Source organism: Lacerta agilis, chromosome 13 (assembly GCF_009819535.1).
Source record: "Lacerta agilis isolate rLacAgi1 chromosome 13, rLacAgi1.pri, whole genome shotgun sequence".
Lineage (NCBI taxonomy): Eukaryota > Metazoa > Chordata > Lepidosauria > Squamata > Lacertidae > Lacerta > Lacerta agilis.
Window position 1 is genome coordinate 43,688,703 of NC_046324.1, and position 25,291 is coordinate 43,713,993.

General features: G+C 46.1%; 1 protein-coding gene and 1 non-coding gene across 2 annotated transcripts in view; both read right to left on the minus strand.

The window, feature by feature from the left end:
* The window catches only part of LOC117056344 (multidrug resistance-associated protein 1-like), an 85,963-nt gene that overhangs the window by 44,688 nt on the left and 15,984 nt on the right, over positions 1 to 25,291 (minus strand). Inside the window, 10 exon segments of the mRNA XM_033166569.1 lie at positions 388 to 480; positions 1,551 to 1,712; positions 2,912 to 3,089; positions 6,334 to 6,561; positions 8,613 to 8,744; positions 10,992 to 11,053; positions 17,347 to 17,472; positions 18,705 to 18,842; positions 19,951 to 20,076; positions 20,889 to 21,065. Coding sequence (XP_033022460.1) covers positions 388 to 480; positions 1,551 to 1,712; positions 2,912 to 3,089; positions 6,334 to 6,561; positions 8,613 to 8,744; positions 10,992 to 11,053; positions 17,347 to 17,472; positions 18,705 to 18,842; positions 19,951 to 20,076; positions 20,889 to 21,065 — 1,422 coding nt within the window.
* Positions 21,376 to 21,448, minus strand: TRNAK-CUU. Its single transcript has one exon. It is a non-coding gene; the product is annotated as a tRNA-Lys (tRNA).

A 25,291-nucleotide genomic window follows, 5' to 3' on the forward strand; every position in this document is an offset into this window, starting at 1 on the left:
TGAAAACACCATTGATAGATGTTTTAGCAGCATCTTAGTTTTGCAGCAGCATCTTAGTTAACAATGTGATTTGCCCAACCTTGCAAAACAGGTCCAGGAGTCATTAGCCCTTGAGTACTGTACACTAAACATATGTGTTTAAGCAGGAAGAAAAATGAGGAACCCTCATTTGCAAGATCACTTAGAGAAGGTTCTTTCTCACCGGAGGTGCACAGCGATTTACAAGCATGGTTGACTGTCACATCAGACCACAAGATACTGATCTTGCTATTACTGGCTGGTATGGTAATTTGCAACATTCTTCTGTGCGGCACGATAGACAGGAAGTCTCAGCACGTGCCTTAGAGACGGAATCAATCATTCTTGTGCAGAAAGGAAGTCTCTTACCTGATAGGTCTTTGTTTTCATTGCTATCACAGCATTGACTGGAACCAGGAGCAGCATGACAGCCACACCGGCCAACACCGAGGCACCTAAATTCTAAAGAGAGCATGTTTAGAATGCGGCATAAAAAACCTGCGGTCCAAATAGTAACCTTGAAGGTGAACCATTGCAGGAATGAGCAGGTACTGAAACACTCTCCTGCCTTCTAGCCAGAGGACACCGGGGAAGAGTGCTGAGTGGGAGAGCACCTGCCTTGAAGGCACAGAGTCCCCCGATTCAATCCCTGCCACTTCCAGTTAAGAGGGTCAAGTAAAAGAGGGTGGGAGAAACATTTCTCTTCCCGAGAGCCTGGTGAGCCACGGCCACTCAGAGGAGACAGCACTGGCCTGCATGGACCAAGTGTTCGGCTTCACCGTAGGGTAGCTTTGCATATTCAGATTCCAGTCATTAGATGAGAGTGTCAAAGAGCGAGCTGCCAGTAAATCACACCATTCAAAGTTGGAGCTAGCTCATTAATGGTTGATTGTCAGGCCTTAAGAGCACAGCAGCTCATCCCCAGCAGGTCTGACCCCATGAATCAGTTGCCAAGACTGAAAGTCCCTGTCTCCCCAGGGCTTTCCCCAAACAATTAAGAGACTGTGCCTACGTGCAGCCTGCCACTGCTCTGCCCATTTCAGCTCTCTTCTGGTTCTGAGAGACTAGCGGGGAGGGGAGCTTAACACAGGAGGAGGGGGAGACATCCATGACTCTGCGTCAAGCCTGACTCATCTCTGCTTCTTGGCCTCCCTCCTCTCTTGCTTCAGTTTCTGCCTCTGATTCTGGACTTATCTCTGCCACAGATTCTCCCTGCTCACTAAACCCTTCGGCTTCTCACACCTCCTCCCCCCAGTCTTCTCCCTGTGACCACTCATCATTGTCCCACCACCACTCCCCGGGCTCTGCGCCTTCTTCTTTTGATGGTTCCCCAGCTGGTTCCTTCCACTATTCCTCTGCATCCTACCAGTCCAAGACAGAGAGCTGTTGGCACTTGATTCCCTTCCCTGCTATCCCATCCTGGACTCTGAAGCCCTAATCCTTTAATGACAGGATTCTGGCTTTCCCTTGAGTAAAATAAGCACCATTGTTTAACTACAGTAAAGGAAACAATGGACACACAGTACTTTTACCTGCCAAAGCAAATAGAGAGCCAGTATGACTTGCAAAGGCGCAGACCAGACCATGTTGATGTAGGTAGCTAAGTCCATGAACCTCTGGGCATCCACCGACATCAAGTTGACAATTTCTCCAACTGTAGAAGTCTTCCTTGCTGAATTTGTGATGACCAAGGCCTTGGCAGTGGAGAGGAGAGGAAGACAAAATGACAAGTCCAGAGATTGGAAGGTTTGCTGGGGCATAAAGAACTTTGATTGGCAAAATCCTACTTCCTTAGATGCAGGAGTTTAGCAGCGAAGGTGCTGGATAAACACACACACACATACAGTATATATAAACACATGAACTAAAGAGAAGCCAAGCGTGGGCTTAAAGTTTGGGACAGAATGTCGTCATGCCTAGAGCTTTAGAAAATAATTTTTATTTCTCTCTTTAAAAAATAACCTCCAAAGGTTTTGGATAGGTCATACCTATAATCCAGAAACATCAATTAAATAGTGAGAGGTTAACTAAATAAGCGTATATCATCAAACAAGTTGAGTTTATTAACTTGCTAGATGGTATGCAGACGGTGTTTGGTGGTAGAGCACATTCCTTTGCAAGGAGGAGCTCCCACTACGAACCCCTGGCACCTCCGACTAATAAGAATCACGAAGCAGGTGACTGGAAAGATCTCTTTTAGCCACGGACCCTGAGGAGCTACTACTAATCAGGACAGGCGATACTGGGGGAGATGAAGAGCTGGCGTGAACTCGTGTAAGACTGTCCTGTCATCGTTTCTGATAGAAGTAGGCAGTGTCTCTAAGGGGAATCTGGATCCCTTTCAACACAAACATCACCAAGGAGAAAGGAATGAAAGCGCCACTGAGAGCATAGGAAGCTGGCTTAATATGGAGCCAGACTATCTATCCATTGAGCTCAGTACTGTCCACACTGACTGGCAGCCGCTCTCCAGGGATTCAGACAGGGAACGTTCTCAGCCCTAACTGGTCGGGACCTTCACGCAAAGAAGCCACAGCCCTTCTTCCAAGTGAGTAATTAGAGCACATCGGCTGCATTTGCCATCTGGAGTAAGGCATCCCCCAAAAGGATAAGGAGCGGCGTTGCTAAGCTACGCTTCTACGGTGGAAGTCATTTGTAAGCAGCTGCAGCCAGGGCTGCGTCTCGAGATGTGGGCGAGGACCGCCGCAGCTCCCTATGCAGCTGGGGACAAATGCAGCAATGCTACCCCAGCCTAAAGTAAAAGCCAACTGCGGGGGTTTAGGATGAAAGCTTATTGGGAGAGACATTTAGTCTAGTTCACTGCGGGTGCCAATCCCCGTGGATGAAGTGATGTCAGGCGGAGTTAGGGTATTATACACTTGCAGGTCTCTACCTTCCGATAGACTGCGCCGATCACAGCTGTTTTAAGCCTCATCCCCGTCACGAAGCAGATGTGGAAGTACTGGTGGAGGACCAGAGTCTGCAGGCCGGCGGAAACGAAGAGGAGCACCGTGTACAGGTAGCCTTGCCAATTGGGGGCGTCCTTGTCATTCACAAAGTGGATGAGCAACCTGCAAACAAAGCAAGCCGGGGGGGGGGGGACATTTGAAAGGAAGCCAGCAAAAAGCCCTGGTTAGACAGTGAGCAAGGGACGTTCACCATCTCCAGTTCCCTACAGGTCCAAAGACGGCGTGTGCCTGCAAGGAAACGAGACTGAAAACACTCTGGCCGTGAAACAGGCCAATTAAGGAGAGTAGGGGGAGTTCCAACCAGCTCTTAAGTGCAAACATTTCTGAAGTGGCTAACGAAAGAAACAGACGACAATACATTTTTACAGCTGTAAAGTCCCCTAAAATCCAATTAAATAGCTGCTAAAAAATATACTTGAACGCATGGGCAAATTAAAAGCGGTTTAAAAAAAAAAAATCCTCGCATGACACTTAATGGTATGGACCAGGCAAGCAGCTTGGGAAAAGCGTTCTGCAGAGACACCACTAAAGAGGCGATGCTTGATTATTTCAGAGTGCTGCCTTTGCTACCCAGCCAGAGATTTAAAGTGGGAAAAATAGGCCTAAGTATGGACCAGGCAAGCAGCTTGGGGAAAGCGTTCTGCAGAGACACCACTAAAGAGGCCACTGGCGACGCTTGATTATTTCAGAGTGCTGCCTTTGCTATGCAATAACCCAGCCAGGGAGATTTAAAGTGAGAAAGATACATAACTTACGAGACCGGACAGACTTCCAAGCATGTCATGCGTAAGGGAGGTTTTTGTGGATTTCTTTATTTGGCTTTCTTACCCCTCCCTTCACCACCATAAGATTAGAATCAGTTAAAACAATGTTCGTTCCAAAGTAAGCACAGTGTGGGCTTGCCACTGAGATTTCAGCACATCCTTCCCAAATATTTCCTTAAAAATCGCATTGCCCATGTTCTCTATCTAAAACTCCGGGGTGCAATGTTAGGAGAGAAGCACCGGAGTTTGACGGAAGAGCAAAAATGTTGCATTTATAAGGATCAATCCCAGACAGCTCTGGCTAAAAGTAGAAGGCGGAAGGCAATACGAAAGGCATCTATCTGCTGAAGATCCCGGAGAGCTATTATGCACCAGGGAAGTTCATTTTGAACAAGATGAACAAACCGCTTGACTGTCATATGAGGCACAGCCCCTTTACGTGGACTGCTGAGCAAATGTACTAAGAGTTCAATCGCCGTTTTATGTGAACAAAGTGTTCCTGTTCAAACAGAGCCACTTTGCAGTGGACGGGAAGGTCAGGAGAGGGTTAGAAAGCCATCTTCAGGGAAGATGTTCTGTACCTTCTCACCAAGGAATGTTTGAAAACCTTTCATGGGATTGCCAAGAGTGCCTCCAAATGCTGTGAAAACCGCTGTCGTAAGTGGAGGAACAGAAACACCAAGTAAACTCCTAGACAGCAGTTTTCCTAAGCGTGCCAGACTTGCGAGGGAGAGCAGAGGATCTTGCTATAACTTTAATCGAGCCGGTCATCACCCTTACCTTGCCCATTTCATTTCAGCTAAACCGAAAAACACAGAACCTAAACCATCCTCCCTGCCCGCATCTGCACTGACGTACTGATGTTCTTTTTCGAAATAATTTTTAAATTGCTTTTGCAGACAATAAACAAAGCAAACTAACCGAAATCCCTGAAAGTTAAAAGGAGAAGAGGAATGATGGCATTGGAATCCCAAAGTATCTTAAAGAATGGCCCAAGTTCAAGATACAGATTGTCAGGAAAACCCCCTCCCCGCGGCGGGCGGCGTCGCGGGAGCATTTAGAGTACAGGGATCCTCGTCCGTTGTTTACGAGCTCCCCCTCCCCTTCCTCAAGCGGAAGCGACCATTCCTCAAGCGGGGAAGGAGAGGTGGAGCCAGGAAGGCGATGCAGGGGCTTGGAAGGGGTCAGAGAGCCTCAGCACCACCGCAGGGAAAGCGGGGATAGGGGTCAGGTTCCCACGCTCCGTGGTCGGTTACAGGAAGGACATGGGAGAAGGAGGAGGGGATTTAGAATCCCGCGGCTTTTTTGCTGGAAGAAGAACCGGAAGACTTCATTCCTGCACTCTGCTGAGCATTGAGATGGACGCTTGAAACTTTACTCCACTGTGCATAGCTTTCACAATAAAGAACTTAGTTTTTAGAAGTTCTTTGTTTTGGCGCGTTACTCATAAGCAACCACTAAGCGTCCTTACACAGATGGTGCTGAAGAAAGAAGGGTTCACAGCAAATGTTAGCCCAGCTCCTATAACTTTGTAGAGAAGCAGCCCGCATTTACAAGTTCCAGATTTCCAGAGAAGCAGCTGGCAGCCCTTCTTGTAACTGAGGGTTTGTTCACATAGGAAATAAAATCCCACCATATTGCATGAAATTTGTCCCCAGCTAACACCAGGGTTTCTTTTCAACAATAGTCGTAATTTATCGACTGTCTAGGGCAGTGATGGCCAAACTGTTTTTGGACTACAACTCCCATCATCCCTAGCTAACAGGACCAGTGGTCAGGGATGATGGGAACTGTAGTCCCAAAACAGCTGGAGGGGCCAAGTTTGGCCATCACTGGTCTAAGGATTATAAAATTGTAAAGCTGGAAGGGACTCAAAGAGTCATCTAGTCCAACCCCCTGGCAATGCAGGGATGAAATTATGCTTGGCGCCCCAGAGCTCACCATCTTTGGATCTTCTAGTCGCACTGGATTATCGCCACTCGGTGTTGCAAAAAATACCCCAACTAGTTGTCTAAAGCCATCTCAACTATTCAGTCCTAGAAGTGCCTGCAAAGTGTTGTCACCATTCCAGCAGTCATGCAAGTAAGTCAACCACCTGTTCCAGGTCAGGACCTGTTTGAACCATTTCTCACACCTCTGGAGGCCCCAGACGACAGCACTTCTCCAGGTGGTGAATAGTCTGGGGTAGGGTTGCCATATGTCATGGAAATCCCCAGACATATCCAGAATACCGCAGTCGGAAGCAGTCTCTGGGCGAAAATCGCTAAAATGTCTGGTTTTTGTGTGTGGATTTGCCAAAAAAGCTCAACAACTTTGGGAAAACTTAAAAACAACAACACAACTTTTAGTGTCTGGATTTTCACTGTATGAACTACAGAAACCCTAGTCTGGGGACATCCACTTCTGGTCCTGATGAGTGTGAAGGTAGGAAATGGCTGGGAGACCCAAGTAAACCACTCTCTGCTTTATAAAGGAAAGAGGAGCATCAAAAGCAATCAACAACCACCCATGGAAAAGTTTGATACCGGCAGCAACTATCCATGCACTCTACAGTGATGGGAGCAAGACAGCGCTATGCTTACTTTAAGATTTCAGGTCCTGCAAACATCATAAGGTCATGGATGGCCTTGAACAGGAAGCTCATGAGGAAGTACGGCCCAAACGACTTGTATAACACCTTAGCAAGAGACGGCTCCTTGTCCCGTTGAGAAGGTTTAATGATCAGAGCTTCAGCTTCTTCCGTCACATCCCCGTTCGAGCCACTGGATTTTGTGGGTTTCTTGGGCGAGTACATCATTGGCGTCGAGAGCCTACCGAAAAAGAAGCGTCCAGAGATTCTGCATTCACTCGCATACTTCATTTGCACACAACATGTACTTATGGTACTTTCATATTTCTTTATTACAACTGTGGAAAAAAAATGGTGTAGAACTCATCGCCGCCGCCCACTCCAGATATTGCTGGCCTACAGCACCTAACATCCCTTGAACGCTGGCCAGGAATTGGCAGCCCAACATCACCTGGATGTGAGCAAGTTTCTAACCCCAGATGCAGGTGGCAGGTCAGGTGCGGTTCTCCTCCTGGCCATTAGCGGCTGCTTTTTGTGAGGGGTGGAGGGAGAGACGAGGGCGGTGGCCACATGCAAAAGGAGCCAAGCTGTCTGCATGTTTAGTAGCCGTATAGAAGAGAGAATTGCAGCAGCTTTACCTTGCGTGACAGGCTAGGCTCGCTGAAATACCCTCTGAGACGCCCCAGGTATAGGGCAGTATATAAATTCAATTAATAATAATAATAATAATAATCTGTTAAAGGTGCACACACCTTGGCTTCTTTTGCATAGGGCTGCTTTAAATGAGAGGGAAATGGGTTTCGAAGTTATGCAAAGTCTTGCATCTGCAAGAAGGTCAAAGAAGAGGCGGGAAATGCCTGCGTTCCTTGCAAATACGCTGTAAATCAGCGGTTGGCAACCTAAGGAACATGGGCCACAAGCAGCCCATGGGGGTCGTTTAACCGGCCCATGGACCCCCGCTGCCTGCTCGGTCGGCTCCCATGCGCCGCACTAAACTGGCATGGAGCAGAGCGGGGACCGCCTTCCGCGACGCTGCCCGGCTTCCCATTGGCTGCAGGAAGCTCCGGCCCACCGCGGCGTCTGCAGGACCATAAACCGGCCCAAGCCACAAAAACTTTGCCAACCCCTGCTGTAAATCATCCCTTCATTTTGGAATTGCCTGCGTGCAACTGTGTTTCGGAGTCTGAGGCTTTGAATAGCTGCATGGCAGGGCTTGCAATTCAGCTACTCATTGACTTTTTTTGCCTTCTCCCCTCTCCTGGACTCACCAAGCGCTTCCCGTCTTTTGCAAAGCCAGGGCAGAAACTGTTGAGGAGCTTCCCCCCCACCCCAACCTTCTTCATTCTTTCTGTTTTACAGGCTTTGTTTTAGAAAGAAAAACTACCGAGAAAATGAAAGGTGAAACCTCAGTGCAGTGGCGTACTGAGGGCAGGGCGTAGGGGGCGGGGCGCCCCGGGTTCCAGGGGAGGGGCGGGCCCCAAGCAAGGCGTGGAGCGAGGCAGCCTTGCCCCGCAGCCTGTTTGCAAACCTGCTCGGCGGCCTGTGAGCAAGCCGCGGAGCAAGGCTGCGCTGCCCCATGGCCCGCCTGGGGCCTGCCCGCCAGCGCCCCTATGCGCGGCTCGTGGGCCGCCACCGCTGCCCCGTGCGAGCCGCCTTACACCCGCCACTCGCGCTCAGCAGCCCCACAAGCCGCCGATCATTCAGCGGCTCGCAAGGTCACTGCGGGAGCAGCAGCGGCCCGGCGGTGGAGTGAGCATGCGCCGGATTTGGCACATGCTCACTCTGTCCTGACGTTGCGTCGTGACATCACGACACAACGTCAGGACACCCCGCCCCCAGGGGTGCCTCCGTTCGCCACCCCGGGTAGCGAGGAGGCTTCCTCTGCGCCTGCCTCAGTGCATTAATCCCTACAAGCCCTTGCCAACACAAGGAATGATAGTCCAGCAACATCTGGCAGCCACAGGCTCCCCACCTTCGGATTCTTAGTAGTTTAACACTACTAAGTTTAACACTACTACTTTAACACTAGTAGTTTAACACTACTACTTCCGGGTCTGCTGCATATGTATCCTGAAGGATATGTAACCGGAGGTGAACGCAACTAGAGTTACCACTGTATTTGTTTTCATGCTGCTTTTTACTGTATATTCTGGCGTATAAGACTACTTTTTAATCCAGGAAAATCTTCTTGCCAACACAAGGAACGATAGTCCAGCAACATCTGGCAGCCACAGGCTCCCCACCTTCGGATTCTTAGTAGTTTAACACTGACAGTAAACTTAAAACACTCACGTTTTTGCCTTTGCATACTCCTTTGCCCAGTTCTGAACCATATCTGGCACCACTTCTTCAGACGTATCCTCCTTGTTTAACGACCACAAGTCTTTCGCTTCCAGTGGCTGCCGATATCCATGAACCATCAACCTACGTTAGAAAAGGCACAACTTTCAGGTGACTGAACAATGAAGCACATCTCAGAGGCATGCATGTACAGCTGCTGTCAAGGTCTCACCTGGAACAATTCGTGTGTCTGTAAAATGCAGCAGCTAGTCAAACAGCGCATAGAAATTCAGAGAAATGAGGACCTCCCCCCCTCGCTCCGGCAAGCCAAAAGTTATGGAAACAGCTGCAATTTCTCCTCCATTGAATAGCACACCAATTGGCATCATGGTTTTATACTGTGATATAATCCCTCTCCCTAGAACGATACGGCCTCCCTCAAAAGCTCTCCATTCTTCTCCAGTCATGGGTAGCTTGTGGCTCAGGGTCCCTTCTATCCTTGAAACAAGGTCTGCTTGGCCTTAGAGTGGAACTTTTTTGCTGCTTGTGTCTATTTTACAAAAATAAGAAAGCTTTTTACAAAAATAAGAAAGCTTTTTTTTTTGCTATCTTCAGTTGAACTCTTTTTACCTGGTTACTGCTGTTTTACACAACTGTATTTATATCAAATTCTATTCTATTTATGCTGCTGCTGTTTTTTAAGTACAGCGGTACCTCCGGTTGCACACGGGATCTGTTCTGGAGCTCCGGTCAGATCCCAAGGAATTCGCAACCGGAGGTGCTGCTTCTGTGCATGGCGCAGCATTTTTGTGCATGCGCACGCAGCGAAACCCGGAAAAATACTTCCGGGTCTGCCGCATACGTATCCTGAAGGATATGTAACCGGAGGTGAACGCAACTAGAGTTACCACTGTATTTGTTTTCATGCTGCTTTTTAATAATAATAATAATAATAATAATAATAATAATACACATTGCTTTGGGCAATGTCCAGTGGCAAAGCCACTTACAGAGAACTGAAAGTATATATAATCAGTATTTCTGTAGCAGAGACATGGGACTAATAAGCCACAAGGTGCACAAGCGCATGCCTTAGACCAGCAGCAGGGAACTTAAGCTCCACTAGATGGGTGCTGGACTACAATTCCCATCATCCTGGATCATTGGCCATTGTGGCTGAGGCTGATGGGAGTGGTCAAGGACATCCCCACCCATGCCTTAGATAAGAAAAGAGGAAGGAAGGAAGGAAGGAAGGAAGGAAGGAAGGAAGGAAGGAAGGAAAACAGAGAGAGAATGAAAGAGAAATAAAGAAAACAGCCAACCCACTGTCTTTGAGAATTTCAATGAATGGCGGCCAACAGATTGAGGTTGAATCCTGACAAGACAGAAGTACTGTTTTTGGGGCCACAGGAGGCGGGCAGGTGTGGAGGACTCCATGGTCATGAATGGTGTAACTGTGCCCCTGAAGGACCAGGTGCACAGTCTGGGAGTCATTTTGGACTCACAGCTGTCCATGGAGGCGCAGGTTAATTCTGTATCCAGGGCAGCTGTCTACCAGCTCCATCTGGTACGCAGGCCCTGCCCGCAGACTGTCTCGCCAGAGTGGTGCATGCTCTAGTTATCTCTTGCTTGGACTACTGCAATGTGCTCTATATGGGGCTACCTTTGAAGGTGACCCGGAAACTACAACTAATCCAGAATGCGGCAGCTAGGCTGGTGACTGGGAGCAGCCACCGAGACCATATAACACCGGTCTTGAAAGACCTACATTGGCTCCCAGTACGTTTCCGAGCACAATTCAAATTGTTGGTGCTGACCTTTAAAGCCCTAAACCGCCTCAGTCCAGTAGACCTGAAGGAGCGTCTCCACCCCCATTGTTCTGCCTGGACACTGAGGTCCAGTGCCGAGGGCCTTATGGCGGTTCCCTCGCTGCGAGAAGCCAAGTTACAGGGAACCAGAGAGAGGGCCTTCTTGGTAGTGGCACCCACTCTGTGGAATTCTCTCCCACCAGATGTCAAAGAGATAAAACAACTACCAGAAATAAGGCAGCCCTGTTTAGGGAAGCTTTTAATGTTTAATAGATTATTGCATTTTTGTGTTCTGTTGGGAGCCGCCCAGAGTGGCTGGGGAAACCCAGCCAGATAGGTGGGGTATAAATTAATTAATATTCACCCCTCAAATATGCTATTATTCATACGGTCGTTGGTTTATTTCACTTGGAATTCTTGACACACAGCCATTTTTGTTTCTCATTTCTTTCTAAGGAGGAGCCAGCACCCAATGTGACTTATATGTCCAACTGCCAAGGATAACAGAGCCTCGAGCAAACCTTAAACAGGCAAAGGGAAAGTAGGTTGATGGAGCTCTGCTGTGAACCATTTGTTCTCTTACCCAGTGATCCACCAGAATGTGATCCTGGACAGAAAAGAAGCGCTGGATTCTGGGCAGGGATTCTAAGGAGTGAAAGATATACAACCTGTTACAAATATGAATTAATATTTCTGCTTTTCTGCAGAACGCAACACCCAAGTGCTTTTTTTAAAAATCCCAACGAAGCTTGCCAAACCTACTTTCTCATTTCCATTCTGAATTTTAGTCGTATTATACACACTAACTTGCACACAAACACTAAGGATTCCCATTTAACATTATGAATTCAGTTCAATAATGCGTGCCAAATTAAAACCAAGCGCGTAGATGGCACGTCTCACAAAACCCCAGCGTGTGTTTGTATATAACACATGAGAAACATTTTCAAACGGAGCTCTCTATGAATGAATATACTTTATTCGGTCACAGACCAGCATAAAACAGGATATTTGCATTTATAAAAACAATATAGAAAATATATGTTGAAACGGGTACTCATTACATGATGAGGGCATACTCATCATATCCAGCCCGACTTAAACCATGTCCTTAAAATCATTGATTAAGCATAGATATAACTAATAAAATTTAGACTCGGAGCTCTCTAACAGCGATAGGGAGAAGTACCAGATTGGGGTGGGGGGTGAGGGGAAGGTGAGGTTTTATCATGCTGAAACCCCTGAGTGGAGCCACTAGCTAATTCTCAGCTGCAAGGCCTCTGCAATTAGACTCTAAGTTTTAAACAAAATGTTCGAGAACACAGGAAGCTGCCTCAGACCAAGTCAGAGCACCTCCTTTGCCTGTACCATGTCCCAAGGCTGACCCTCACATCTCCAGCTAAAGGCCCCCGATTGAAATCCTGGATGGTGTTAGTATTATTTATGCCAAAAGGTATAAATAAAAGGACTCCTCCAGGATTTCAGGCAGGGTCCTTTAGCTGGAGAGGCCAGAGGTCGAACTTGAGATCTTCTACATGCAATGCAGTCGATCTGTCACTGAGCTATACTGCCCTTCACTCAAATCCTCCTGCCACAAACTGAAAAATATTCGGATCAATTGGAATCAGTGCTTTGTTGTTGTTAAAACAAAATAAAAAATAAAAAAATCCTTCCAGTAGCACCTAAGAGACCAACTAAGCTTGCACACTTCTTCAGATGTTGTTGTTGTTTACTTATTTAGTCATGGCCGACATTTCGTGACCTCATGGACCAGAGCACGCCAGGCACTCCTGTCTTCCACTGCCTCCTGCAGTTTGGCCAGATTCATGTTGGTAGCTTCGAGAACACTGTCCAACCATATTGTCATCTGCCGTCCCCTTCTCCTTGTGCCCTCCATCTTTCCCAACATCAGGGTCTTTCTCAGGGAGTCTTCTCTTCTCATGAGGTGGCCAAAGTACTGGAGCCTCAACTTCAGGATCTGTCCTTCCAGTGAGCACTCAGGGCTGATTTCCTTCAGAGTGGATAGGTTTGATCTTCTTGCAGTCCATGCGACTCTCAAGAGTCTCCTCCAGCACCAGAATTCAAAAGCATCAATTCTTCGGCGATCAGCCTTCTTTATGGTCCGGCTCTCACTTCCATACATCACTACTGGGAAAACCATAGCTTTAACTATACGGAATCAGTGCCACTTGGCTCCAAAAGCACCTTAGCACACATATGGCAAGAACGTCAGCGGTTTTATTAGAGATATCGGGGAAAACTTTCCCTTCCCCAGCGTCAGAAGCCCGCAGCCAAAGTAAAAAATATTCGGCGTCTCAGTACCTCCCAACAGATTAAAGGCCTGGCCAATTATACAACATGCAGTCAGGGTTACGAAAAGGGCAGTCTCCCGGGTGGTGAGACATCGCTCAGTCCCTCACTTCCATTCTAGCTCAACGCCCAACCGCAGAGCTGAAAAGCAGCTGCCAACTTCAACAAAAAGCACATTGCCAAGGAGGAGAGCCCCTTACACCAACCCTGGTTGGCGCTCCCTTCCTGGAGTGGTGGCACTGCTCGAGTTCCTTTCCCCGGGAATGAGAAAGCTTATACTTTTTGTTCTGCAAAAGCTGCCTGTTCTGCAAAAGCTGAGACACCCTGCCAGCTTCCACCAACACCCCAATCCCAGCAACCATGAACCTGTCTCGGCCTCTTGGCTTCACAACTACCTCACTTGGCCTGTTCTTATCACCACCACCACCTGCAGGAATTCGGCTGGGTCCGGGAAAGGGAAGAGGGCTGCTCTGGCCACACAGACCCAAGCCGAGCGAGAACTCGCTGCTCCTAGCCCAGCGACACAACACATTATAAAGTTATTTCTCCGGCCGGAGACAGGCACCCTCTGTCCTTCCTTTCCGCTGAACCAGTCCAGAGTGTCCCTAACTTATCAAACAGCCGCTGGAGCCCCAACTGCCCTATTAATCATCTGCGTCTGGAAGGCTGTTTACTTATGGCAGGGCTTGCGAGGTCACAAGCAACGCATCGAGGCATGGTGGTCCCCACCCTCTGGTTAAGGGGGAAAGCAGCAGCTAAAAAAACAAAAGCCAATTATGCTCTTATGTATCATCTCAGATGGATGAAACCAGGCACAAGTTATGTTTTGATTTAAAAGCGGGGGGAAACAGCAGCCGCTACCACCCACCCTACCATGATTATATTTCCAAAGGAATGGCAAGTGGGCGAGGTAAGGATCTCCCCGATTCCTCTCCTAACTTTGGCACAGCCGGCACAACCACCTCTTGGTTACAGAGAGCGTTGTTATGAAGTATAGAAGCCAAGCACTTCCCCGCATTATCGCATTCCTTCGTGTGCTCAAGTTTTCCATGGAAGCACAGCGTACGAACAACTCCCAAAAATAATAGAAAGCAGATCTACACGGAAACCCCTCTGAACTACCAGAACAGCCAGTAGCCATTGATGAATATGGCTTAAAGGCAATGAGATTCTCATTCCTGGATCTGGGGGGGAAAGAATGAACAGGCTGGTGCACAACGGGGAAGGGGAGCCTGGGCCACCAGCCCCCATTTTGCCGGCTATCAAAACTAAGCTACTTGCAAGAGCCAAAGAGCAAGATTTTATCTGCCCCAGGGATCAAAAGAGGCAGAGAATAGGCTGAAGACAAATATTTATGTTGGCAGAAGTCAGTGGCAACAGGTCAAACACGATGAAGGGCTTTGAGTGCTCTTTCTGAACTGATTGCATTCCTATTAGGAAGAAATGCCCCCCCTTTGAATCAATTCACGGCAAAACAGTCGCTGTAACCAAAAAGACCAGAGTTCAGATTCCAAGCAAATTCTGCCTTGGATTACGTTACCATTCATTAGAGTCTTCATTAAGATATATTACTCAAACAATATAATTCTAAATGGGCGGCAGCAGCAGCAGCAGCAAGTACCATAATCTCTTCAGGTTTCAGTTACAGGTGGGTAGCCGTGTTGGTATGCCATAGTCGAAACAAAATAGAAAATTATTTTCAGTAGCACCTTAGAGACCAACTGTGTTTGTTCTTGGTATGAGCTTTCGTGTGCATGCACACTTCTTCAGATACCTTCAGGTTTGCAACCACTCGGTGAGGTAGCTTTCTACTCACAAACAGGGAACTGAAAGCAAGTCCATAGCGTAGGTAGGATTTGAACTCAGGCCTCTCCTTCTGAGGAACATTTCTAACCTAGAAGTCATATCCAGTTTTTAACCGGAATAACTGCTAACTTGTTCTGTTTACCTGTTAAAGAGTATCGTTCGCCATAGTTTCCATTTAGGAAGAGTGTTCTACCGCAGTGTGCAATCAGCCAGCGGTGCTACAGGGACAAGATTACCGTAAGAATTCACACCCATTACAGGGGTTGTTCAAGCACTACATCAAGTCGTGGTTGGGCTAACAGAAATAAGACCAAAGGAATCTTGGGCTCACATATTCTGTTCTCCCGTGGCACACCGAGATTAGCAACTTCTCAAACCCGGTTTCATAGTTTACTAACTGAATGAACTGGGAAAGTATATCTTGCCTCCGAACCAGGAAGTCACCGATTGGTGGGTGGGTTGGGCAATCATTCCAGGGTATCCTGGTTTATTTCTCCTAATTCGTTAACCTACATTATTTCCTGTATTTCCTGCTTCAACTAAGGAAATTTAAATTGTCCCAGGAAGTGTTGATTCAATTCTACAGAGGCATCATTGAAACTGTTCTCTGTAATTCTATAACAGCTTGGTACGGTACAGCCTCCAAGAGAGACAAGAAAAAGCTCCAACGAGCTGTAAGAATTGCAGAAAGGGTAATTGGTGTTAGCTTGCCTTCAATAGAGACAATTTATGCTACCCGAGTAAGGAAGAGAGCAGAGAGAATTGTAGCAGATCCTTTACATCCCGGTCATCATCTGCTTGATTTACTTCCATCTGGACGTCGCTACAGGACTTCATATACAAAATCGGCCAGGCACAAGAATAGTTTTTTCCCTTGTGCCATTAAATTGTTAAATTCGTAGTTGTATAGCTTAAGGGGAGGTAAAATATGGGTGGGGTTTCTTTACTTCTTTTATTGTGAGAGGAACAGTGTCTGTATATTTACATTGCAATGTAGCCGAAACAAATTCCAAGTATGTTGGAAAATGTACTTGGCCAATAATAAATTATTCCTATTCCTATTCCTATTACATTAATCCACAGTTCCCCTTTTTCAAATGCAACAGGGAACTCTGGCTTAATAAAAGCCAGTTATCACAGAACCATAGAATTGGGAGAGTTGGAAGGGTCCTCTAGTCCAACCCCCTGCAATGCAGGAATATGCAGCTGTCCCGTATGGGAATTGAACCTCCAACCTTGACGTTATGAGCACCATGCTCTAACCAACTGAGCTACCCAGTGACAGTGTGCTGAAACCAGCATGCAGTGGGAAGGAGAATTATCGTCTGAACAGAGCCACTGAGTGCAAGGGAGGAGGAGTGAATGCAAGCCCAAAGCTTGTTCTCGTGTGTGTCTGAATGCCCCTGCTGGCTGCAGCTCAGAGCCAAAGCATCTGCTTTGCATGCTGAAGGTCCCAACTTCAACCCTCAATGGCATCTCCTGGTAGGGCTGTGTCTTAAATAATTCCTTCCTGAAACCCTGAAGAGCTGCTGCTGCTGCCAGTCAGTGTAGAGAATTCTGAGCTAAATGGACCCAAGGCACCTGACTTGGTATAAATCAGATTCTTATGGGTGGTCTGCAAGTAACTCAAAGTACAGTCATACCTTGGAAGTCAAACAAGAACCGTTCTGGAAGTCCGTTCGACTTCCAAAATGTTCGCAAACCAAAGCGGGCTTCTGATTGGCTGTAGAAATCTCCTGCAGCCAATCAGAAGCAGTGGAAGCCCCGTGGGGACTTTTGGCTTCCAAAAATAGTTTGCAAACTGGAAGAGTCACTTCCAGGTTTGCGGCGTCCAGGAGCCAAAACGTTTGGGAACTAAGCTGTTCAAAAACCAAGGTACCTGCTGAAAATAATGACTAAGTTAGGTACATTGATTTCAGCTAATCCACTATTGGGAAAAGCAAGCTGAATAGCGCCGACTGCTCCTCTTTTTCCAGTTTTATCCCACTGCTCGGTACCAGCTCAAACTCCCAAACCAGCTCACCTGTTCACTAAACTCAGTATCATGGTCTGGCTGAGCAAATACATAAACCACCAGAGGCCATTTAAGTCCACAAGGTACATCACCGTCTAAAAATAAGAACTCGCAACTATGGACCTAATTAAGAGCTAAATCACAACTGTCAAGCCAGGGAAATGGTGCTAATCCCACAAAACAGAGAGAAGGCCTGTGCACAAACAAGATACCAGAAATGACCCCTCCTTGGTTCGTGAGCCTCTTCGCAGAGATTTTTGAACAACAGCTTAGGATACACACACAAAAGTTTCCACACTGCAGTATTTATAGGACCAGAAAAATAGGAAGAAAATGACCTTTAAGAAACAAAACCACCACCAACAATTCGGCCAATAAACTTGCTTCTTTCTGGAAACTCTAAGGAGAGGGTTCAAGAATTCTTATTTTAAGAATCTGTTTGCATATAATACAGTCAAACAAAATTATTAGAAGCATAACAGGTAAGAACATTGGCAGGATTACTGTAATAACCTGCAGTTTTATAGGAGTATATATTTAAAGTGGATGAATAAATGAGCAAATTAAGTTACTTTGGATATGCAGAATATATTTTTTATAAATGCATTTAAGGAACCTCAGAAAAAAGGGGAAGGAAGTCAAGTTTTCAAATGTTAAAATGAGTATAAAATTATTGGAATGTATAAAATTGAAAAATCAATCAATCAATCAATCAATAACAGAATTATTAGAAGCAATCTACTCAAGCAAAAGCTACAAATTCCCAGGCGTCCCTCAGAGAGGCACTTCCCATGGCAAAATTACTTACAGGGACATGAATTGTTTCCGAAAACAAAGGTGGCCTCTCTGGGAAACAGGATAGTATCAGCTGGATTAGCACCAAAGTGAAATAGATGTAGAATGTAATATAACGAAAAACATCAACTTCAGAATCCTAAAAGAAGACATTGAATGCTGTGGTTAGCGGACGGACAGAAACCAGCAAAATAACGTGCGTCGTAGAGAAAGGAGATGGAGAAAACTCTCTCATCAATATTTGGGTGCATCCAACGAAACTGATCAGCAGGAGATTCAGGACAGAGATAAAGAAGGGTGTCTTCACACAGGGTGTAACTAATTTGTGGAATATGGTACGCCATAAAATGTGCTGACTGCCACAGTTTTAGAAGGTTTTAAAGGGGGGTTAGAGAAGTCCAAGCAGGAGGAAGAGAAGGGGATTCCAATGGCTATTATTCCATGACAATCTATAGCTTGGGTAGGCAAATTAAGGCCCGGGGGCCGGATCTGGCCCAATCGCCTTCTAAATCCGGCCCGCAGGGGGTCTGGGAATCGAGCGTGTTTTGACATGAGTAGAATGTGTCCTTTTATTTAAAATGCATCTCTGGGTTATTTGTGAGGCATAGGAATTCGTTCATTTCTCCCCCAAAAAATATAGTCCGGCCCCCCACAAGGTCTGAGGGACAGTGGACTGGTCCCCTGCTGAAAAAGTTTGCTGACCCCTGATCTATAGACTGGCCATGTTCAGAGGCAGCTCTGGACACACCTGAGAACGAACCATTTCCTCAAGGGTTGCTTGGTTTTTAATTATTTACTTGTTTTTATGCTGCATTATATTCTGTGAACTGCCCTGAGAGCTTATGATGAAGGGTGGTATAGAAATCGTAATAATAATAATGCAAAAAAGCTGTAGCAAATGGAAGTGTTTGCATTTTACAGCAAGCTAGAATGTACATGCGCAATTGCACATGCACACACTAGTTACCACATCTTAAAAAAAGAAAAAGACAGAATATTCTCTGCATAATTATCAAGGGAAAGAACAAAACATTTCCCCAGCACTTTCAACAGCAGCCGCCCAGAGCTTTGTTCTGGGGTGGGGTGGGGGTATCTCTGAACTGCATTTCCAAGGAGGCTGCAGGGCTGTTTGGATAGTCCCTTGACAAGTTCATCCAGGCTTTGATTTGAGTTTCAAACAAAAAGGAAAAAAGGAAAGCCAGCACACTTTAGTGGCCTTTAACGATTCGGAATGAGGTTTAATGGGTCATTAACTCACTTGTGTGGCTGCACAGAGATTGCCAAGAAGAATCCCGAGTTCAATCATTAAACAAGCAACCGATTCCCTTCGCGTTTCCAAAGAGTCACCGGTGCTTAGCGGAGGCTGCTTACCGTACTCGAGGCGTGCATAATTTTGGATCTAAAAGTTACGGTGGCGCACAGGAGCGCAATAAGCCAGAAGAGCAACATGACTCCTGAAGACTGGGCTCCTTTCATCCTCTCGTACTGTATCAAAAATGTGGCAAGCAGCTGTGGAGAAATCAAAGGGCAGGAGATTACTGCTCCATCAGAACGATTATGGCAAAGCAAAACGAAAACAAGGCTACAAATGCTCCCCTTGGGCGTAGCTCAGTTTGTTGGAGCATGGGGCTGAAAATGACAAGGTTGCAGGTTCAATCCCCGTATGAGACAGCCGTATACTCTTGCATTGCAAAGGATTGGACTAGATGATTCTCAGGGTACCTTCCAACTTTATATTTATTTGTCTACAGTCATACCTTGGTTTTCGAACAGCTTAGTTCCTGAACGTTTTGGCTCCTGAACGCCACAAACCCAGAAGTGACTGTTCTGTTTTGTAAACTATTTTTGGAAGCCGAACGTCTGATGGGGTTTCCACGGCTTCTGATTGGCTGCAGGAGCTTCCTGCAGCCAATCAGAAGCCTGCTTTGGTTTCCGAATGTTTTAGAAGTCGAATGGACTTCTGCAACCGATTCCATTCAACTTCCAAGGTACGACTGTACTTATTTATTTATTTAGACATAATTTTTATTGATTTTCACAGGTTTTAAAAATTCACTTATATTTCAACATATGTTTTTCTTAAAATTTTGACTTCCCACCCTTACTCCCGTGATATTTTTATTTCCACTTTATACCTACTGCTTTATATGACATACTTTAATCCAATACAATTATCCTCTATTTCACTTATCATTGTTTTCATTCTGCGCTCGTGATTCGAACCCTGCCCGTGTTTTCATTTGACTATAGCAGTATTTCAAATAGTCCGAAAAGGGTCTCCGCTCTTCCATAAACAGTTTGTCTCTTTATCACTGGAGATTTCACCATTTCCGCTGTAGTCCATTGGATTTCGCCATTTCCGCATAGTCCATTAACTTTTGAAGACATTCCTCCTTGGTTCTCTGATCAGGAATTGTGCAGGAATCTGATCTGGTAAGGCTGCACCAAGGCAGCAACAAGCTAGTGTCGGGATTTACAACCAGGACACAAGCATAACGAGGTTTCCTACTGGTGGAAACGGCTCGTTTTAGCTGTTCCCATTGTCCTCGGTTACAAACAAAACAAGTTCTGCTGCTAAAATGAAGCTGCAGAAGAATAAAGCATCATTTTCACTCACCATTGTTATGCCCAAAATTGTAGGGCTGACTAAAAAAACAGGAGCTCGGAAAATGTTGTGACTTCTTTCCCAGAAAGAGTAGAAAAGGTCTGCCCAGCAGACTATCCACAATAAGAGGCCCAAGGCCTGAAACAGGAAAAAAAAAGATTATTTTCAGATAAATAGTCCTCATGAAACAAGGACTGGGCTGGCTAGATTCTGAAGACTTTAGCTTTCATATATCTCATGCAGACCCTCCAAGTGTCCCTATTTTCCAGGGACTTTAAGAGAAGCCACCCCAGTTTCTGATTTGATTCCGGAATGTCCTGCTTTTCCTTAGGATGTCCCTATTTTCATTGGCGAAATGTTGGCGGGTATGAAGTTATCCGACCCCCCCGCCAAGCCATCTGAAAGCATTCCTGTATAAGGAATTAAAATGTTTAATGTTTTATTATGTTTTTATATATGTTGTTTTTTATTTTTATTAAAATTTTTATTAAAAATTGTGCTTTTTCAATTAAAAGCACAAATCATTACATGGTTAAATTTTTCATACTCCCCCCTCTCCCACCGAGGAGAGCAAAATGTCCAAACCCGCCCCCCCTTCACAGGAGCACATATAATATCATTTCACATTTAACCCATCATTTTGCATAAATCATTGCTTAGTCCTGACCCTTTTCCTGGGCCAGATTCCTACTCCTTTCAATTTCATCTTTAAATTGACTTCCTCAACCCCCCCATCCCCCGTTGACCTCAAAGTAAAAACCTATTTCCCAGTTTTCCAATCATCTTCTAATCTAATTTACTCTACATTTCTTTCTATGTTTTTATATATGTTGGAAGCTGCCCAGAGTGGCTGTGGCAACCCACTTAAGATGTGTGGGGTATAAATGATAAAATTATCATTATGGAAAGGGATGTCCCTACTTTCATCGGAGCATGCATGCGGCACTTACTGTTTTGGCTTTGTTGAGATGCGACATTTGGATGTATCCCCTGTCATGGCGGTGGAGGTACAGGAAGTAGATTGGGAAGCAAGCCCAGAGGTAAATGCAAGGGATCCAGGTGAGGACGGTTTTCTGAAAGCACTTGGTGAAGTCTGGGTTCTCGGTGTGCCATGTTACATTCAGGTCCTGAGAAAAGAAGGGAAAGGGTTAGCACGCTGTAGGGTATTGCAGGAGGCCCCGGGTTTAATCCTCAGCATCTCCAGGTGGGGCTGTGAATGTTCCCTGCCTGAAACCCTGGAGAGCTGCTGCCAGTCAGCGCAGACAACACTAAGCCACATGGGCCTGTGGTTTGCCTCTGCATAAGACACTTTCCTCTGTTCCTGTTCCTTGCAGGCCACCTGGAGGGCCTTCACATCAAAAGGCAGGATAGAATCATAAGACTTGGAAGGGACCGTGAGGGTCATCTGGTCCAACCCCCTGCAACGCAAGAATCTTTTGCCCAATGTGGGACTCGAACCCACGACCCTGAGATTAAGAGTCTCACGCTCTACCGACTGAGCTATCTCAGGAATGCTATTTGGACAAAAGTTTTATGAATCGATCGATCAATCGCCGCCAAATAAACAACAGCAACAGTAATACAAATCAGTAGCATTATTCCCTTGTGGTGACACTGAAAGGTCAATGAAAGTAAATACACTGAGGATTGGGTCCTCCTGATAAGCAATGTTACTTGGTGGGGCACGTATGCCTTTAACGGCTGAAGGGCAAAGAGGAAGCCCCAAAAGCAGTGAAGATTTTCTTCCCAGCATGGAAACGCGAGGAAGTGAGCGAGCTGCACCCATTGAAGACCTTCCTTGTAGGTGATGAAGGTAAAAAAAGATGCTGTCAGGAGAAGGTGAATCTCGTTTGCAGATATATTTATGTAAGTAAGTTAGCATCGGCATGCTTCCTCCCTGTCTGAAACCCCAGAGAGCCACTGCCTGTCAGTGTATAGATAAGCTAAATGCACCAATGAGCTCTTGCAAGCCAGCTTCCTATGTTTCTTTCCTTTCTATTTCAATCGGAGGGGAGGTTTTTACTTCCTTGCCTGGGCCTTCGCTGGAGACATGGGACTACGTTTCCTTGCAAGTGGGTGGCTGTGTGTTTCTGGGGAGGTGTTTACTGCTTTTCTATTTATACTTGAAACTATATCTGCATTTCATGCGCTGCTTATACCTTCACTGTTATTGTGGCACACTGCTACTTTTGTCTGCTACGGCTTTTGCTTCTATCGATTGACAAATTTATATCGCTTACTGTTTACTGATACTGCTGGACCAATGGTTATCTATGTATGCCGTTTGCTGCTTTGTACTGCCTGCAATACTCTTGTCAACAGATAGCAAGATCCAACCCCTAGAGATTAGATTTTACTGAGATGCAGCAATTTTACTCGGGACCGGTGCTATCACTTCTGCTCGGGAAACAGAGGAAGAATTTGGAAGCCACACTTGTTTTCCGTTTCTGAAAGCCAGTTCTTAACTCTCGTGTTTCTGACATAACAGGCAAGGAGCATCAAGGCAAAGTTACTGAGACCAGGGCAAGAAAGGCGAAGTTACTTTGGGCAAGAAAACCTTTAAGGGAGGCTCCTCTGCTCACTTCCTGTTCCTCCGTCTCATTAGCCTGAGGCCAGACAAACTGGGTGCAACAGGGTCACCCGCTGTATTGTTGAGACGGTGCTTGTACCAAGCCCTTTGCTTGGTGGTTTTCCTGTCTGTCTGGCTCATGCCAACTCAGAAACATTATGCTCCTCCAGTCATGTGCAAGTCAAGTCTCCAAACACTGACCTAAAAGTTTACTGCGCCACTCATAAAGCGAGTTTTTTTGTCGCTTAAAAACAGCAACAACAATCAACAACACAAGTGGGCTTATTGGCCCATCTAGCTCAGTACAGTCAGTACAGTCAACACTGACTGGCAGCATCTCGCCAGGGTTTCAGGCAGCAATCTCTCCCAGCCCTACGTAGGGTTGCCGGGGGGGAAACTTGTGCTGTTCTGCATGCAAAGCAGGTGCTCTGTTGTTGATCTACAGCCCTTCTCCAAAAAAGGAAAAAAACAAAACACCGAGTTTTGCAAAGCTTTCCTCCTAGGTAATCTACAGAGCGATCCTGACTTGTCGCAGCTACTCGGGCAAATGGCAATTCACACCATTTCCCTGGTTGCCTCGCCTCAAAAAGGATATTTGTAAGAGTTGGAAAAGGTTCGGAGAAGGGCAACCAAAGAGATCAAGGGGATAGAGCGGCTCCCCACAGACAGCTTTCTGGGTCATGTGGCCAGCATGACTAAACTGCTTCTGGCGCAACGGGACATCATGACAGAAGCCAGAGCACATGAAAATGCTGTTTACCTTCCCACCGCAGTGGTACCTATTCATCTACTTGCACTGGCATGCTTTCAAACTGCTAGGTTGGCAGGAGCTGGGACAGAGCAACGGGAGCTCACCCCGTTGCAGGGACTGGAACCTCCGACCTTCTGATTGTCAAGCTCAAGAGGCTCAGTGGTTTAGACCACAGCGCCACCCGCATCCCATCTTCAAATGTACACTGACGTCTTCAAAAGCACACCTAGAAGCCGCGTCAGAGTGCTAATCAAATTGGCAGTAACAGATATTATCAAAACAAAATAAAATAAAATAATCCTTCCAGTAGCACCTTAGAGACCAACAAAGTTTGTTCTTGGTATGAGCTTTCGTGTGCATGCACACTTCTTATCAAGATTTTAGCCAACTCAGTTCAGCAACCCTGTAATAATACAATTGCTTCCTACCCTGAAAGATTTCACTGTAAGCAGCTCTGCTCTCTATGAAGCCTATCAAATTCAAACATTCCAAGAGGCTGCAAGGCATTTCACAGCACCAGCCTGATTTCAGCAAGGGTAGGAAGCCCAGCAAAAAAAGCGCCTTCCAGATCGCACCCACTGAGTTTTTGGCGCTTGTAATGACACAGCATCCGATTACTTCACAGCAATGCCAGAAATGCCCTAACGAGATTAGCTTAGCTCTCCCGGTAGCCCCTCCAAAACCCTGTGAGAGAGATTTGATGGCTATTTTTAATTATGAGCAGAGCGTGGGCAAAGGGAAAGCTATTTTAATGGTAAAAACAAAAGATTAAAAAGCTCCCACCCAATTGAGCAGCAGCAAGCCAACCGTAACTGAAGGAGGGGGGTGAGAATAGAGAAAGTACCTTCCAAAGGAAATGGGAAGTTGTATCAAAATTCAACAGAGATTTATTCATTTATTTATTCTATGTGCTTACCACCCTACATCCGAAGACCAAAGGGCAGTTCACGACACACACTCTTGTTTCTCATGGAGACACCTTCCGAGGCTTCTATAAGCCAGGGTAAACAAGGTACACGAAACCTTCCCGAATATGAAAAAAAGACAAGGGTTCTGGCCATGATGTCTGTGTCTGCAGTGTGGAATGGTCTCCTGTCCCATCCCATGCATGGAATTTGGTGCCCAAAGATAGGGACTAAGATGTACTGGCAGAAGGCAAGGGATTCAGTGCCCGGTGCAACTCCTGGTCTGTCCATATCTATTTGATTTTTTTATTGTGTGCAATCCCAGGGTTGAACACAAAGAAAACAATGTCTGAAAAATTAAAAATTAAAATCAGGCCAAAGGACAGCACAGGTGGTGGCAACTCATCAATTTCAGGTGGTAAAAACAAAATCAGCCACCCTGAAAAGCCTGCGTGAAGAGGTACATATTCTGCAAGTTCCCATCACTTCAGCCCACCTAACTCCTCCATTCCCCTGCTTAGAAATTCCAAATTCTTGGGGAACCTGAGGAGGGGAGTATATAAATGACGCAAAATAACAGGGCGCTATTTCAGCACCATTACAAAACACACACAACAACTCTAAAACAATTTCATTGTACATCTAGCAAAAGGCATTTAAGGATCAACTCTCTGCAATGAGGACAGAGTTTATTCTTCTCAGAAATATCAGGGCTGATATCTCCACCTTTTCAGAGACTCATACAGCCTGGCAACTTTCCTAATCTCTATACAAACACACAGGTTTTGGGTGACAGCTTCGCTTTTGGTTAAAGTGGAGAGTTGTAGTTCAGAGATCGGACGAGGAGTACAAAGTACCTTGCGGCTTTTGTTAAGTCTGCACTGCATGGTGGGTGCTGTGCTCACAAGCTTTGCAGCCTGATCCCAAGAATGCATACACTGAAATAAATCCCATCGTGTTCAACAGGACTTACAAGCGTGTATAGAATTTCACTCCCCTAACCGCATGTCTTTTGCAGCGAAGGCCGCTTGGCTACTGCTATCCCACGCCTACAGCATTCCTTGCAGGATTTGTGATGCAACACAGAGCTTACATTACGGAGCATATCAACACATAGCTTTAAGACCA